Source organism: Lepisosteus oculatus, chromosome 18 (assembly GCF_040954835.1).
Source record: "Lepisosteus oculatus isolate fLepOcu1 chromosome 18, fLepOcu1.hap2, whole genome shotgun sequence".
Lineage (NCBI taxonomy): Eukaryota > Metazoa > Chordata > Actinopteri > Semionotiformes > Lepisosteidae > Lepisosteus > Lepisosteus oculatus.
The window spans coordinates 7,713,038-7,731,474 of record NC_090713.1 but is presented as its reverse complement, the minus strand read 5'-3'; the positions used below and the strand labels follow the sequence as shown (position 1 = coordinate 7,731,474).

At 39.3% G+C, this 18,437-nt stretch overlaps 1 protein-coding gene across 1 annotated transcript; it reads left to right on the top strand.

Annotated features, from left to right (window-relative positions):
* Positions 1–17,588: 17,588 nt before the first annotated feature.
* LOC138223988 (epidermal differentiation-specific protein-like) lies at positions 17,589–18,110 on the top strand. Its single transcript, XM_069180172.1, has one exon. It carries the CDS (start codon positions 17,589–17,591, stop codon positions 18,108–18,110), a length of 522 nt encoding a protein of 173 aa, XP_069036273.1.
* The last annotated feature ends 327 nt before the right edge of the window (positions 18,111–18,437 follow it).

Here is an 18,437-nt window from a genome sequence, read left to right as displayed (position 1 = left end):
GGGCTATGGCCCCGAAGAGAGATCTTGGGTTCCGGAGAAGGATATTTTGGACCCTTTGCAAATCCGCGACTTTCAGAGGGACGCCCGTGGGGGGGGGGGTACTGTCACGACCATCAGCCAGCGGAGACCAACTCTTAAGCGATCTAATCAGCACCAGCAGCGGGTTATTATTAACAAGCACCGCTGCACGTATTAACTCACCTGCACATGATCTACCGTGCGGCACGCTGCGCTATTTATACCACCCTAACCTGCTTCCCACTGCTCGGTATTGAGACTGCTCCTTGAGAGCTCTACCTGGCGTTTTTCCCGTACTTCGTATATTCTGGATTTTGGACCCCTTCTGCCTTTTCGACTTTGGACCTCGCCTCTCTCCTCGGGCTGTTTGCTCTATGTTCTCTCTGGATTACGATTTACCTTACCACTTTTGAACACGACCTTGTCTCTTGCTTTGGATTGTTCGCTTCTATCGCTCTTCCTGGTTACTGAAACACCCTTTTCTTTTGGACCATGAACTCACCTATCGTATTGGATTGTTTGCCTGCCTTGTCAGCTACCCACTCCTGCGTCTGCACAGGATCCTCGTATCTCTCCATCAGGGATTCCTGACAATCTGAGCAGTCAATTAAACAATTAACCTTACTATCGTATCCCTCAGACATATGCAGGATGTTGCTTATGGTTTTTTACACTTACCTCAACACAGTGACTTCAGAAACACCTCAGAGACAAGTTAGAAGTAATATACTTAATGAATCTCATTATTTAACTCAACATGTTACTGAGAGTTCAGGCTGGAACAGAAAGCAGAGGACACTGGGGCTGCAGGGACCAAGACAGACAACACTATTTCACAGCCACTGTCACAAGTGTAGTTTGTCCCCAGCTGAGCTTCACTCTGCCACCTCTCAGACCATGAAGTCAAACAGTGTATGAACCAAAATATGTCAGACGACTAATCCGGTAGCATAAAAGAACAATCATGTGACCATGCAAATGTTTACTGGCTCTTTAGAAGGTAATTTCCACATAATAGTCTCATACAAATAGCCTCAATAAACTTTTATTTCTGTAGCTTGCAAATATAGAGAACAATCTTAAAATCGATATGATACATAACCATTGAAGATAATCTAACCCATGAAGAATGTTATGTTTTTGGGCAAAACTTTAAAGGTATTATCAGTCGCCTGTACATTGAAAACACCTGTATATTGTTTGATTTTTACTGTTTAATTTAATTAATTACACAAAGGGAAAGGTACAACTATCCTTTGAGGAATGAATGTTTGCAAAATGCTCTATAACAATCACTTGTTTAATGATGACCTGATCAGGAAATTTTGAAAAAAACATTGAAAATAAAGAACTCTTTACTATAAGCATTATTCAGTGTTAATTATGTTGTCTTAGATTGCATTTTATGTTTTAAATGTAATAGAGTTTATGGAAAACATGAGAATAATGCATCTTACTGGGCAGAATCACCTTCTTCAACAGAAGAAATAACATCCTTCAAAATACTGTAAAGTGTAAGAACTGACTGTACAGCATGTTTCACAAAATGGAGAGTAACAAAGAAACTGAAAAAATGGCAACACTAATTTAAGAGATGGAATCGAAACAATTAAATGAAATTTCCAGCACCTTCTCAGGATGTCCTGTGTTTTCATCTTCACCCTCAGCTTCTGCACGAGGTCCCAGCTGCAGCAGTTCAGTTGCTGTGCAGTCCTGTTGAGGGAGGTTTTTTGTAAGGGTGTGTAGCACAATGTGTGTAGCCCCCAGACTTTTGGGCAAGTGTAAGCTCTGACAACAATAGTCTGCTGCAACTTCAGCCTGACTCCTGTAATGGTCAGATATTTAGTCAGTCCCAGATCTACTGTTAATAAAATTCTCAGGGATCTCACTCTCGTGGGTCATTTCCTGATAGATCAGGAGTTTGGGAGCTTCTCCAGCCTTTGTTGGGCACCAGGCTAGGCAGTGCTTAGAGCCATCAGTGTGCACTGCACACATTATAGCTCACAGCGACTGTCCTATAGTAGCATATTTCACTCAATTCTGAAAATGAAAAAAAAAATAATACATGTGTCAGAAAAATATTGAAAACACTAATTCATTAATTAAATTGATTTCAATATATTTTCTATTAATGTATTGTTTTCACATTAAGTAAAACTAAATTATTTCAGTCCCATTCCTACTGTTACACTGTGGGGTAGCGATTAGTAAAGGGATAGACCTTATGCGGGCAGGATATCACAAAACACTGAAGCAACACGGAAATCCAAGGTCATGGTCAAAGACTAGCAAAAGGGTCAAGGAGCCAATAAACTAGAAGAAACTTAGCAAAAGGGTTCCAAGATGAATTCCAAAAATCATGGTCAAAAGGGTAACCAAAAGTCCAAAAACCAAGAAGGATTCCAGAGAAGGTAACGCAGTAGAAGGCCTGTAGGTGTGGTTAACCTACGCTGCCCAAGAGTGGATAAAGCACTTTCTCTTGGTTGGGATGTCCTGTGGTGGCAGGATGTTGGAACTATAACATTACCGGCCCCTTAGGGGCAGCTCCTGACACCCTTGCGGGACGGTTTGGGAATTAGTGGTGGAAATCATGAATTAATGTGCGGTCAAGAATGTCTTTCTCGGATACCCATGAACGCTCCTCTGATCCATAGCCTTCCCAGTCAACTAGATATTGCAATCTCCAACAATGCAAGCTGGATTCCAGGATTTCATTTACTGTGTAGGCTGGTATACCATCAATGATTCAAGGTGGGGGTGGACGAGGCTGAGGTTGCAACGATGGAGATTTATGGTAGGGTTTGAGTAGTGAAACGTGAAAGGCAGGGTGAATCCTGAGATTCTGGTATGAGAGGTGGTTGATATTCCAAAGAGTATTGAAAAGGAGACATACCTGTTGAGGACGTTGAGAGGGAATTGTGTGCATATTCAGCCCAAGGTAGGAGACGTATCCATTCGTCCTGAACTGATGACATGTAGGCCCATAAATATGTCTGCAGTTCCAGGTTTATGTGTTCTGTTTGTCCATTGGACTGTTGGTGGTAACCAGATGTTAAAGAAACCGATGCCAATAAAGAATGGAAGAAGGCTTTCCAAAACCTGGAGATGAATTGTGGTCCATGGTCCGAGACAACGTCTTTTGGGAGACCATGAAGTTTGAACACATGTTAAACAAACAAGTCAGCCAAACAAAATGTGTAGTTTTGGAAAATCTGTCAACGATAACCAATATGTCCATGACTCTTGAGAAGATCTGTAATAAAGTCAGCAGTGATGTGAGACCAGGGACAATCAGGTACAGGTAAGGGTTGTAGTGAGCTTGCCGGTCTCATACGGGGCGACTTAATCCTGGTACATGTCTTTACATAGTCTGATACATGACTCATGGGAAAGGAGGGCAGCTCTCAGTCATGAAGTGTTAAACTCACAGGGCTATAAGCACTCCCAGATCACTGAAGCATGTGCTGCCAATGCATGGAATGCAATTTCCATGAAAAGTGGAGCATCCACAGATTTCAGATACTGAATGAGAAGGTTAAACACCTGTTAAATGACACAACCAGGGCCCAGGGAGCTGGGTACCTGGATTGTCACAGAAACACAGAGACACAGACTGTGGGGAGCTGGTCCCAGGTGGTGAAAAGAAATAAATGTCAACGCTCCCGTCCGAGCAATTCCTCCCAGTAGCAATCAATGACAGATGTGTCTCACTCCTCTCTCTAAAATCAGATCTGTGAGCTCAAGGCCAGGGCACATCCAGTGCTAGTATAATGGAACGATGCATATTCTTTATATCAGGAACATCTGTTTTCAAATACAGTGGAATTCTCAACCTAAAAAAACTTGGTCAAGTTATTACTGTCTAGTTTCTAGGGACAGAATTCTGAATTTTTCTATTCAGAATTTTGACAGGGGTTCCTGTCTTTTTGTTTAGATATAGACATTTTTAATGTTAATGTACTAAAAATGTATTTTTAATGGAAGAGAGGATTAAGGCTCACATGGTTCTAGCTAGCTGTTAGAACTGAAGAGAGAAATGAGCAGGTGCTAAAGTGAGTGTGGTTAGTGAAAAGATAAAGCTGTGTGTGAAGATCAAATATAACTAAGTTGTAAAGCTAATTAAGGGTGCTAGAATTAATTATCCAGTAAATGGGAGAAATATTTTACCTACAGGTATACAGTAGTTATACTGTTCCTAGTATATGCAGTAATTCATGCTAAAGTACATCTTCAGCACTCATTGACCACTCATCATAGAGGTTGCCATGCAGAACCCAGCTTCACATCAGCAGTTTACTAATGGTCAAATACGAACTCTGCAAAGAAACCTCTTTCTTCAATGTCACCCGACAGGCACGATGTCTCTGATTCTGAGGAGCATCTCAACACTTTTGGTGTCTGTATTCTCAGCCCCAGTGTTCTTTTGCCAATCAGTTTGACCAGCATACTGGACTAAGAGGAAGACTGTGAGTGGCCTTGTTCACTGCCAGACCAGAGCAGGAAATTAATATTGTCTGCAGCAAAATTATTTCTTCAGCCCACTATGAATGTGGAATGGGGGAGAGGGTACAGAAATTAATTTTTAATTTAAGCTAATTGAACATTTGAAATGTTTGATTTTTCTATCAGAAAATAATTCTATATCAACCCCAAATCAAACTTCCATTAAGTTTCCAAGGCTGGAGATCTGACTATACAGAAGTCTTCCTGTCTTAAGAAATGTTTAAGCATTTAACCACAAAAGGCTTCTGGGTTTTATTAAAGGAATACCTTTTAATTAACAAAGAGCAGTTTAATAAACTGTGAAGGAGAAATAAAGAGAGAAGTACACAGGCATGAACCAAATGGATATAATGGATACATGAAAATGGTCATCTTAACCAAATACTGTAGATTTGCAATGAATTATGTGTGGGATTTACACATATGTTTAAAACATATTCAAAGTACATATGTACCAGAAATGAAATGTTTAAAGACCAATTGTGAATTTAGAGTAATAACTGAGAACAAAAAGGCAGTATGGAGGTCAATTCCCTTGCAAAAGGGTCAGATTTCCCAGAAGCCAATAAACTTTCTGGTGTGCTTTTAGACAGTGGTTAAAAACCAGAGAACCTGGAGTAAACCCACATAAACACGGGGAGGACATACAGTAAAAACTCCACACAGACAGCACCCCAAGTCCCAGGGCCCAAGCACATCAAGGCATACAAACCAGTGTGGCACCCTATTTAGTAATAGATACTGTACATTCAAAAAGCCATTAGTAAAAAAATGTAGTATAACATATTATACTATAGATTTTTATATTATGTACAGACTCAGTTTTGTTTCAGTTCCCCTGTCAAAGCACAACTATTCTTGTCAGCCTCAGACCTGTTGATAAACCAGAGAAGTGCTGAGGGAGGTTTTTGCACAGAGGTGTGTCACTGTGTGAATGGAGTGCTTCAGTCCTGCCCACAGTAGTAATCTCCTGCATCTTCAACATGAACTCCAGTGATTGTATGTGTTTAGACTGTCCCAGAGTAACTGCCAGTGAATCGATCAGGAACCCCAGAATGATAATTTGTTGCATGATAAACTATAAGCTGTGGTGCCTGGTCAGGTTTCAACAGGTACCAGTTGAGCTCATTGCTAATAGACTGACTGGCTGTACAGCTGATAGAGACAGAGCTTCCTATGAGAACAGACTGAGGTGGAGACTGAGTCAGAACAATCTGCCCACTAGACTCTGGAGAGGGAATAGTTATGCAGTAAGTAAGAGATACAGTAATTTATAATTACTTGTTATAAACATGTACTGTATGTGTTGTTTTACCTGGAAAAAAAACATTTACTATATTACTATAATAATCTCAGTCACAGAATGAAACAATCATCTTTAATCCTCACCCTGAGCAAAGAGCCCCAGTGTCCCCAACAGTAGAATCAGTGGCATCATTGTCCTGTGTGTTTCAGTGACTCTGAAAGGGCTGAACAGTGACTGATCCACACTGTGAGTCTTAAAGTGTTTGGAACAGTGAGGCGGCACAGGTATGCAAAGCTCCTTCCTGTATGCAAAGCTCCTTCCTGTATACAAATCACAGTACTGCTTTCTCTCTCCACAGATCTCTGCTGAGCAAGATGGCACTTCACTCTGCAGCAGCTTTAAGCACCTGAAGCCTGTCCTGCACACCCGTTTGGTCCCCTTTCTCACGAGGTTCACTATTCAGTTTCTCTCGCTGGCTGTGTTTAACAACCGCTGTTTGCCAGGGATGCAGTTACCTGGCTTCTCCAGCAATCTATGTGCCTTCCTCTTTTCTTTTCTATTACTGACTGATTTAGCCCCAATGATCAGTAATCAATTATTTAATTATCAACTTCTTTCGCTTTTCACTCTCCCTTCGTCCCAGAGCGCTTGTACCCCTATCTGTCGGGTCTCTTTGGATGTCCAGCCACTCTCCGGGTTCTTGCGCTTGGGTTCATATAAATCACCAGCCACAGCATTAAAAGACACAAGACACTAATTAAAACCTAAAAACCTACAAGTTTTACCTTTAAAACCTTTAGAATTACCTTTAAGTTTTTTAAATGTTTAATTTTAATACACCTAAATATTAATGTATTAAGCTTATTATTCGGTGGTACCAGCTTCACCTGGGAAAAACTGAATTTCTCCGGATACATCTCACTGAATACAATTTCCTTCCATGTGAGTTTGATGTAGTAATTTCCACCTGTTGTTAATGAAAACAAGCCTTCTACAGTAATTCTTCTTTTTCTTACATCTACTCAGATTAATGTTTCACTTTTTATTTTTTGTTAGATTTGAACTTTTTGAACTAAATGCTTGTGTGTGTTAAATGCATATAGTACAGGATAGTACCTAATATTTTTGCATTGGATAAGATCTATAAAGATGTAACTAATGATGTACAGTAAGTAAGCACTATAATCTAAACCTGATCTGTTTGATGTCTGAGCAAATGGATGCATTTGGATAAAGAAAGTGGTAAAAAGCAAAACATAATCAATTTCTTGTAAGAGAAAAAGGAGGGAGATATATTCTATAAGTGGCTCACAATGTGTAGATATACAGAGTAGGCATCTTCTCACGAGGCACCAGTAAATGTAGGGGTTTTGTGCTTAACTGGGACAATTATTAATTGTAGCAGTAAGTCACAAAATGATTCTTTGATGGCTATTAGAATCAACCTTGTGGGATAACTCAAACAACGCACACACGGATACTAATACATGAGAATACATTTATTAATAAATAAAATGTGCATATAAACATAACAAGTCTTATCATGAGGGTTAGCAGAATACAAAAGGTATATATTCAGTCACGAAGAGTTACAAATACCAAGAGGGACATACGTTCAGTATATCATTCAATTAGACCGTTTCGTAAATGAACTTGGATTACAACTTCTACACTAGATACTCAAAAGCATGTACATCACTCTTAGGAATTAAATTGATATCAACTCAGGTTGAGGTAACAATTGAATTATCGACCTGTGGGCTCTCTGAAGACAGGCTAGTTAGTTCTGGCTTACTAACAGAGTTGTGCACAGGAGAAAAGTGACTGCGGGTTCAAGCTGGTCACACTCTTTAGACGGGAAGAAGACCGGTTTGTTTCGATGTCGCGCTAGTTCTGAATACTGATTTCAGCTGTCCACAGCTCTAATTCACTTGTTGATCAGGTAAGCTTTGCGGTGTGTTCACAAAGCTCACGAGGCTTGCTGCTGTTGCTAACCTCGGGTGGATCCTTTGGTTACGCTCTGGCAACCTCCGTTCTCGATTTTTAGAACAAAAAAAAGTTCTAAGTCCTGCACTCGGACACACTGGCTGTTACGTGATTGTCCGAGCTGAATCTAAGAATTCCCAGGAGGAGCCCTGAGTCTGAGAAATGTCCAGGAGGCGCTCTGAGTCGAGAATGTTCAGGAAGCGCTCTGAGTTTTACCTGGAGGAACCAAAGGTTCATTGGTTGAAAGTTTCATGGGCATCCGAGACCCACGTGGGGTCAACCTGCCCTACTAGTTCCTGATTGGCTGATGATGAGTAATAATGCACTCTGACCTTAGAGTTGTAGACAACTTGGGATGAGACTCTCCCAGACAGTAAGACACCAGAGAATCTCAGCTTTGGGAGTTGTTCCTTATCAGGACACTCTATCAGCTAGAAAAACACCTTAATTGTGAACCAAATGGATACAAAGGCCTGTCTGCATCAAGCACCACTGAGATGAAGGAGAGAGGGACTGGCAAGGGAGCAGCAAACTTAATTCCTGTACTTTAATAAGCCTTGCCACTACAACAGTATGTGACCTACCATGCTTGTTGACACTTTGTTGAAGTATGACTATTCTATCTCATTTGTTTGTAATATAAATGTTTATGATCACTGAAATAACACAACTACAAATAATTCCATAATAACAAAGTGTGTGAATATAAGTGTTCAGAGGTTCTAGAGACCTAGATTATCCTTTTTTCCAGACTCTGTATTCCAACAACACTATGGAACACTAGCAGTGAGTACAGCAAATGCACACATCATGAAAAGTAACATCCCTGCTCCTCTATGTCATGGCCAGCAGTGTGTTGGTTGGTGCGTATGCATGAGTGTACAGTATGTGAAAAAAATATTCTTGTTGAAAAATAAAATTTTTGGTTGAAGTTTGCCAGGACAGGAGATTTACCTGGACATGTCCAAGCGCAGGTTAAAGTGGGTCTATTGTAGTCTGAAGGTGTCTGGGAGCTGCGGTATTAATATGGGGCTGTTAGGGACCGAGGAGGCCTGGTATTGGAGGAAAAATAAAGGGGTCAGAATGCCTCACAGGTTTGAATCACACCTCCAGCATCTCAGGCACCAGAGAGGAGTTTCAAACACTGCTTACAAATGTATGAGGTGATTTGTACTCCAAAAACAAACTTGTTGTGTAGGAAAGGGACTGGGGAAAGCATTCACAGGGTATGGATACACTGGAGCACTCACTCTGGAGTGCAGCTGTCAAGAATGCTCTCAGGACAACAGAAATACAACTGGTTCTATTTTTAACATCCAGACACATGATTACATTTTACAATCTGGATCTCATCACAGAGTGTGGTAACAGAACAAAATTCATAAACCACATAGATTGCATAGTTCCAGTTTTAGTTTAACTGTGTTTTTAGAAATAAATCTCGTGCCAAGACTTTTACATTTCGGTGTGAAAAAGTTATTGTTAGATGCTGATACAATACCAATACTGGCAAGAAATTCTGCATTGTCTTTCATTGCATTGATATTTCCTTTTTGTTCACCAGCTCTATAACTTGAAATGCAGAGTAGCGTGATTGAAGTACTCAAGCTTGAATAATCAAGGGTATGGTATTGTCACAGGTTCTATACAAATAAAGGTTAATTCAGTGCTGAAAAACAGAAATGAGAAGCTCAAACCTTCACCTGATGAGCCTCAAGTAGTGGACTATGGTGGACTGTACCTAACAGACAGTTATTGTAATGTGTCTGGATCAGTGGCACATTCAGCTAGTTCACTGCAGACAGTATCAGGTGCAGCTAACTGAGAAAATCAGTGCTTTGTAGGATTTAAAAAAACAAAAGCTCAAATGTTAATAAACATTTATCATTCAGCCATTAAGACATTTAGAAATTCATGCTTTTGTAAATTTGATTTTATCTATTAATTTGGATGCCAAACACAGGCACATTTTATTTCCCTGGCTACCTAGAAAAAGGGTGTTTTTTCTGAATATTGTTTTTCTGAAGAACATCGATTTGAAAAATGTCTGCATCTCACTGGAGTTACAACTCAGAGTTCAAATGAAAAGAGTAGGGATGTAACCCCGGTGTCCTGGCCAAATTTCCCTTTCCTCCTAATAATCCCCCTCTATGAATTGGCTACATTACTTTGTTCTCCTCCCCCCCCCCCCCCACCACCACTCTGACGGCAGGTGGAGCGACGTGCCAGTTGGAGTATTTCACGGTCGCAGTTAATGGCAACGTCAGGTCAAAGATTTGGTTCCAACCACCAAATGGAGATTGATGTGCCGACAAGTGAACCCTGCTGATGTGGGATTAACGCTAGGAAAGAGAGAGAGTGGTTTGCACACCGTATCATGACAAGGGATCATATAGATCCTGTAGCTCTGCTACATCTTCACATCAGCAAACTTGTGTCTCATGCTTATACCTTGGATTCAAGGTGCACATCCATCTGACAGTGGTCAAAGATGAACTCTCCCAGGACATCTCCATCCCGAAAAAGACAATCATGTAAGTGACACACTGGATGGTTTATACTAATATTAGATTTCCTTATTTACTATATAGCTTGATTGAATTATTAAGTATCCTTATTAATTCAGTTTAAGACTGTTTTGGTCACTCTGGCTGTTGGTCTGTGGTTTGAGCTGTATTTGGAGTGGCAGCCAGCCTCTACTCCATCCACTAGTCTCTCTGCACTGTTTTCCATGGGCATCACCTGACAGGAGACCCAGATCACCTGGAGACAGTTCCCTTCTCGCTTGTCAGGGGGATATTTAAAGACTGCTCTGATTGTGTTCTGGGCTCCATTATGGATTTCCATTACTGTGTCTCTTAAGGTTTGTATTCCCTAATACTTCTCTTGGCTTTGTCAGGCATTGCTTTGTACTCCTGACCTTTGCTAAACTTCTTTTCTTTATCCTAAATCTCTACTTGTCTTTGTTTTTGCCTCTCTGTGTTTGTCAGCTACTGAGCCTTTTTCCATGCCAACTTAGGTCATAGCATGAACATAGCACGGAATGAAAACATTTGAGCTGGGAGCTGCATCAGTGCACTTGTACAGGAAAGGAATGTGCAATGTTTAATTCAAAGCTGAAAATTAAAAATGAAAAGGTCAAAGTTTCACCTGTTGAGCCTCAACAACTTGACTGTACCCATCCCAGACGGTTATTCTAATGTGCCTGGTTCAGTGCCACCATCATACTGTTTACACTAGACATTTAGAACATAATCTGTTAGTGATTTTAAGATCTATTAAGTTGGATGTCAATCTCAGAACACATTTTGTCTTTCCTGGTTAACTGGAAAAAGAGTGTGAACATAAACTTGGACTTTGTGAAATATTGTTTTTCTGAAGAATATAGATTTTGACATTTCTGCATCTCACTTGAGATACAGCTCAGTGTTGAAAGGCCATGGAAGTGGGTCCATTTACATTCTCAATGTTTTCATAAATACTCTAATAATGATATACAGTGTACATATAATTCTAATTATTTTGTTACAGACAAAGAGACTCCTTCAAAACTGGATCTTGTTATCCATTTATCTAAAGAAACATAATATTTCAAATAATCCTCACTTTCCTTTCTCCAAATAAAATGACAAGAGGACGAAGCTTATCGGATGCAGTTTTGGAGAAACAGCTGAAAGCACAAACTGTATCTGTGGTAACCTGTATGAAAACTGAAGTAATGTTCACAAATACAGGTGTTTTGTTTCTTGCCATTAACTGTTATAGGTGATGCATATTGAGCACACCTACAGTAGGAACTAGACAATAGTGCTTTGTAGGATTTAAAAACAGCTATTATTCAGCCCCGAAGACATTAAGAAATTCAAGCGTGGGTGATTTTGATTTTATCTAATAAGTTGGATGTCAATCTCAGACACATTATTTCTTTTCTGGTTACCTGGAAAATATAGTGAAATATTGTTTTTCTGAAGAACCTTGATTTGGATCATTTCTGCATCTCACTGGAGGTGCAACTCAGAGTTCAAATGAACTTGCTTTTTCCAGTTAACCAGGAGTGAGTTCGTTACGACTTAACTGGAAAAAGGGTGTGAGGGTAAATATGCAATTTGTGTTATTTTTTCTGAAATACCATTGATTGGTGACATTTCTGCATCTTACTTGAGATACAGCTCAGAGTTGAAAGACCATAAGATAAGATCACTTTATTGGCCATATACAATTTATTGCATTGGGAATTTGTCTTTTCACATACCCCAGCTCCCTCTCCATGAGACACACAGACAAGGAGAGAAGGCTTGGGTTCAGAGTGCAGGGTCAGCCATTGTACAGCACCCCAGGAGAAGCTACGGTGAAGGGCCTTGCTCAGGGGCCCTACAGAGTAGGATACTTCTACCAGCCACAGGCACAGATCCTTGGCCACAGAGCCACCGCTCCACAGGATGGAGTGTGTTTATTTACATTCTCAGTTGTTCATAAATATTCTAATTTAATATAATTATATATAATTCTAATTATTTTGTTACAGACAAAGACTCCTTCAAAACTGGATCTTGTTATCCCTTAAGTTGGATGTAAATCTCAGACACATTTTTTATTTTCTGGTTAACTGGAAAATATAGTGAAATATATGAAATGTTTTTCTGAAGAACATTGATTTGGATCATTTTGCATCTCACTGGAGGTGCAATTTAGAGTTCAAATGAACTTGTTCCTTTTTCCAGTTAACCAGGAGTGACTCAGAGTTCGTTACGACCTAACTGGAAAGGTGTGAGGGTAAATATGCAATTTGTGTTTTTTTTTTTTCTGGAAGACAATTGATTTCTGACATTTCTGCATCTCACTTAAGATACAGCTCAGAGTTGAAAGACCATGGATGGAGTGCGTTCATTTACATTTTCAGTTGTTCATAAATATTCTAATTGTAATATAAGTATATATAATTCTAATTATTTTGTTACAGACAAAGAGACTCCTTCAAAACTGGATCTCTTTATCCATTTATCTAAAGAAACATTATAACAAGATATAGTGCCTGGCATTCTTTTTACATTCAGAAGCCTATTTCAGTCCAAAAGTGGTGTGCACACAGTATTGCTACAAGGGATCATATAGATCATGCATCTCTGCTACATCTTCACATCAGCAAACTTGCGTCTCATGCTTATACCTTGGATTCAAGGTGCACATCCATCTAATAGTGCTCAAAAATTAAGATTAGGACATCTCCATCCCAAAAGACAATCATGTAAGAGACACACTGCATGGCTAATACTAATATTAGATTTCCTTATTTACTATATAGCTTGATTGAATTATTAAGTATCCTTATTAATTCAGTTTAAGACTGTTGTGGTCACTCTGGCCTGTTGTGGTCACACTGATATCATTGGAGTGGCAGCCAGCCTCTTCTCCATCTACAAGTCTCTCAGCACTGTTTGTCATGGACACCACCTGACTGTAGACCCTGATTACTTGGAGACAATTCCCTTCTTACTTGTCAATTCAATTCAATTCAACTTTATTTGTCATCATACTTACACAGGTGTATAGTACAGTGAAAAATGTTTTTCATTAGTCTATGAGATGCAATATATAGAACAGCAGACAAGACAATAGAAATACAATAACAATAACAGTGTAAACAACAGTGTGGTACCAGTGCAAAATTGTGAAAAACTGTGCAGATACACAGAGAAAAGTATACAAACTGGACAAAACAAGTGCAAAAGTAATATGGCGAACAGTGCAAAATAATACGGACATTTTTATATGACTCTGCAACCCTGTTCCTTTGTTCTGCCCCCAGGAAATCAAAGTTCCAGCAGAGGGCCTCAGTTCTGGCACTAAGGCCTTTCCTCTCTCCTGTGGTCTTACAGAAAGCAGCTTCTCCTGCTCTGCCCATCTTGCATAGAGGCCCGTGGGAGGAAGAGAGTCCTGTATCCATTCAAGTCAGAGTCTTTTGTTTCCTTTTCTGCTTCCCCTCTGCCTCAAGTCTGGTCCGTACTGGATCAGCACCACCTAAGCTTTCCCCCTGTCAATTTCCAAGGTGTAATAATTGTAGGGACAAGGCCTATTATTTCACTTAGAATTAAGTGATATTAAGTATTTCTAAAAATCTTTGGTTGCCTGGACCAAACAGCCTGTTGCCTGTCACAGGAATGTAGCGAAAGAGGCCCTTCTCTGTATGACTACAGCCACAGTATGACTTAGAGGTTTCATAAAATATCATAAAATATTTACTTATACTGTATACATATTGAGCAATATTGGGAGAAAAATTCACTGTTTCTCAGGCTGTGACAGGAGATCACATACTGGGCTGCCGGTTCAACTGAGTTCCTGCCTCCCTCTCCCAGTAGAATTGGGACCCATTGTGATTCTGGCAGGTGTGGGAACTCTGGGATTAGATTTCTGAAACTAGGGAAGAATGTTTCTCTAATCCCGGAATATCTGTCACAGTGCAGTAGGAAGTGCTCCTCTGTCTCTATTTCTCCCTGCTGGCAGTGGGAGCACAGCCTGTCCTCTCTGGGCAGCCAGGTCTGCCTGTGTCCAGTTTCTATGGCCAGGCTGTGGTCACTGAGCCTTTACTTCCTCAAGGTCTGTTTCTTTTTGCTGTTTCTTATCTTGGTCAAATATTAAGCTAGTGTGTATTGGCTGTTTAGGGTTCTGTAGAATTCCAGTTTATGATGTGTTTGTGTGTGTGTTTCCCAGTGTGTAAGATATTGCTGTTTGATCTGTGCTGTGATGTGGTTGAATGTGAGTTGTGGTGCTCTAGCTGTGCCAAAAAATAAAAGTGCATTTTTTCAGTCAACGATCCTCGCCGAACCCAAAAATACTACAATATATACAGTATCTCTAAATATCACCTATGCGGGTTGTTCGCACGAACTCGTGTTGAGCAGTATTTCTCGAATTGTGAACATTCTGTATGTGCACAGCGGTCCCTCAGGGTGTAGGGCGCAAACCCACGTGAGCCCTAAAATGCTACATTATTAATAATATCTTCTGTGTCATATTAACATTGGAATGTTTTTTTTACAAATGTAAAAAGAGGCGATACACTATAACTCTTCAGTTTACAGAGAACTTCTGCCAGAGCCTCACAACATTATTCAATAATACTCTTCTTGTGTCTAATTTTTAGTTAAGCAGGATTTGAGCTACAGACAATAACAAAAAACAGGATTCACTTTTTTCTCTTTCACACCGGCTGCAATTTGGGTGTTAATAAAACGTGTTTACAAAGAAAGTGGAATACAGTAATACTACCAGCTATATAGATACATTTATTTAGATATTTAGATCCTTAAATTGATATAATTATTAATTTCTTTCGATACATGATTCCATATTATATTCCCTATTATAAAACGGATAATTCCGGTCCTGAAATCTGATTGGCTGATACACTTTTGAAGCTATATTCTCTGATACACGCACATCCCAGAAATTTGACTTTTTACTGTGTGATAAAGAAATTTTAAAGACTACTTCTTAGCGTAGGTAAGAAAGCATAGATAAAAAAGCTTGGATTCTCGTGTATCTGATACAAGTATCTTTTTCTGCTGTCTTTGTTGTGCTCTTGAGGATCCTTATGATATTTTGAGCTCTCGTTGAATGATAAGTGTTGCATAGTTTAAATAATTTTCATTCTTAGAAATTATGAAATGCTCGGTTAAAAGCAAGGGAGATTATGTCTGTTATAGTGGACATAAAAGCAAGAGTTCGCTACGGCGTTATTGGAAACCCAATTTTAACAACAAATCGCTGGCGTTATATCCTAGAAGGCACTGAGACCAGTACCAGTGGGAGCACTCCCGCAGCAAAAAAGAAAATGCCTGACGAACTAGGGATTGAACAGTTTTTCAGTGCTTGTACGATCGATGGAAATGTTAAAATAAATGTGCTAAAGAAATAAACAAAAAAATGTATTCCTTTATCATATTGGCAAGCTAATGTCCTCTCTTTGCTAGTTAATGTTACTTGTGGCTGTGTTTCTGCATTGCATAGCAATGACGGACTATATTCTCAAGCGGAGGAACGTAAACAGCTTTATTTTCATGTTAAATAAATTTTTTAAATTAAAATTCATTCTATACAGCAATCGCATATTTGGGGACAGTTTTATAAAAGCAATAAGGCACTCGAGGCTTGTGCTATATCGTGGATATAGTCACAGTTAAAAGGGTTGCCGGCCCTCTGCATCGCGTCAGGCCTAACACCACCTTTTAACTGTGACTATATCCACAATATAGCACGGCCTCTCATGCCTTATTGCTTAAATAATTAAATTCTGAAAAGTATGAGTTTCTTTTACTGCGATAACGAGCGCAAGAATTCATGGAAAATGGTAATCGCTCAACTCATTTAACTTTGAATGTTTTGTGATATTTAGAAAGACCAACAAATTCAATATAGTTTTGATAATATTTAGTCAGTAATAATATCAGTAGCAGTTTGAAATTATTCGTTGTTATAAATAAATGACTTAGCTTTGAACATGTTGTGATATTTAGAAATATAAAAAATGTCAATATACAGTAGTGTCCATAATATTTGCTATTTTAGTTTTTCAAAGAAATGTTTATTTGTTAAAAGAAAACTCTTGATGATAGCCAGATACAAACACCCGACCTTAGCCTTATAAGTCAGTCACTTAAGCCATCATGCCACAGACACATGCTAAACAGTGAAACAGAAGTACACATATCAATGGAAAGTCTTATACTACTGTTTGTGCAACAGTACAAAGTACATATAATTATATTGTTTAATCCATATTAAATCCATATTATATTCCCTATTAATCCAATTCTAAAAGAATGCTCTTGTCTACTCCGATAACGAGCGAATTCGCAGAAAAACGATCACTTTTCACTCAAAGTATATAAACGTACAGTAATACGGTCAGAAGGAGCACGTAAAAACGTTTCCGAAATAACCACATATTAGACTTTGATGCTTAAAATGCTTAGGGAGAGATGGAATACCGGTGTGTATTTTTTCTTTAACTACCAAAACCAGCAATATACAGTACAGTTTACATACAGTAATATGCTTATGTTCCTAAATTAATATCTTTTATGAGCGTGTGAAAGGCAAGACTTACTTTGTATGATTGGAAACGAATGTGTGATCGGATCAACAAAATGCTGTGGTGTTACTTTTTGTCAGTATTTTGGTTTACAAAGACGGTTACAAAGAATGTGGACCAGGGTAATACTTTGAGTTTACAGCTTGTCCAAGGTCATTCATTATTAATACTATTAGAAATATCTTTGGTAAAGACTTTGATGCATAAAATATTTCTGCACAATTAAAATATTTGTGATAAAGGTGGTTGGTTGTGTACTTTTGTCCAACTGAGCAATCTTGCTTTCATAAAATATACCAACGTTTTAATGTATAATGATTAACATGCTGTAATACACAGTTTAAATTTAAAAGTCTAAAGAGTATACAACTTAATTTCTTAAGATTATCCCTCAGCAGTGATCGGGATTCAAAACCAGGTGTTGTCTGGCAACAGCTCAAATGCTGTACATGAGAGGTTAAGCTTTATTAGCTCTACCTAGTGGTTTTACAAGGTGATTCCTGATACTATTAACATAATCTAATTTGCATACAATATGATGCGGTATGACGCGACATGACGCGAAATGATGCGACACGCCCATCGCATTGTCCTTGTCAACACCCACTTTGGAAGAGATTAGGATAAAAGGGCAGCTCTGCTCGCCAGGTAACAGTCACTGTTCTCAGCAGAGTCACAAGAAGCTGCATAAGAAGCACTTGCATTCTCCCAGCCTCTGACCTCGTCCAGCCATCATTCAAAATGAGCAAGATCATTGTTTTTACAAACGAGGGGTTCACCGGCAGAACAGCTGAATTCAAGAACAATGTCCATGACCTAGAGGAAAGGGGCTTCGACAACGCCATCTCATCTTTGAAAGTTATCGGTGCGCCATGGGTAGCATATTATGAAAAGAATTTTGTTGGAAAGCAACGGGTGTTTGAGGAAGGAGAGTACCCTACCCTTGATGACAAAGGAAAATTTTCTTCCCTACGGATGATCACAGATGAACTGGACAACCCTGAAATCCAGCTGTTTGAGCATATCAATTACAAAGGAAGGGAAGTGATCCTACGAGAGGAAACCAATCTTCAGGCAATCGCTTTCAGCGACATAGCTTCTTCCCACAAAGTGAAAGGTGGTGTCTGGGTGCTGTACGAGGGTGTCAATCGCCAGGGCTCCCAGCTTGTTTCCTTCCCTGGGGATAATGTTCGTAATTATGTCAAGATCTCCTTCAATGATGTGGCCAGCCATGTGCGCCCCTTGCTGCCAAAGAAAAATTAGAAAGCATCATTCAAAGTACGCTTGCTGCAGCTGAATATGAACTGGAACCCTTTGGAAAGCATCAGGCTGCTGGCGGGGAAAGACTCACCTTGAGAGAACTGTTAAGACAAGAAACAATGACTGTGACTAATTCTCTGTAATACTGTACGTCTGCAGAAACTTCAACATAATGAAACCAGACTGCAAATAATCATTTGATATCTGTGTAAAGACATGCATGTTAATTTGGCAAATGTTATGTAACAAGGATGAATATGTTTTAGCCAAAGTTTTTAAGTTTCTGTTTGTCTTTTCAGATAGAGTGATCAGTGCCAGTAAACATATGCA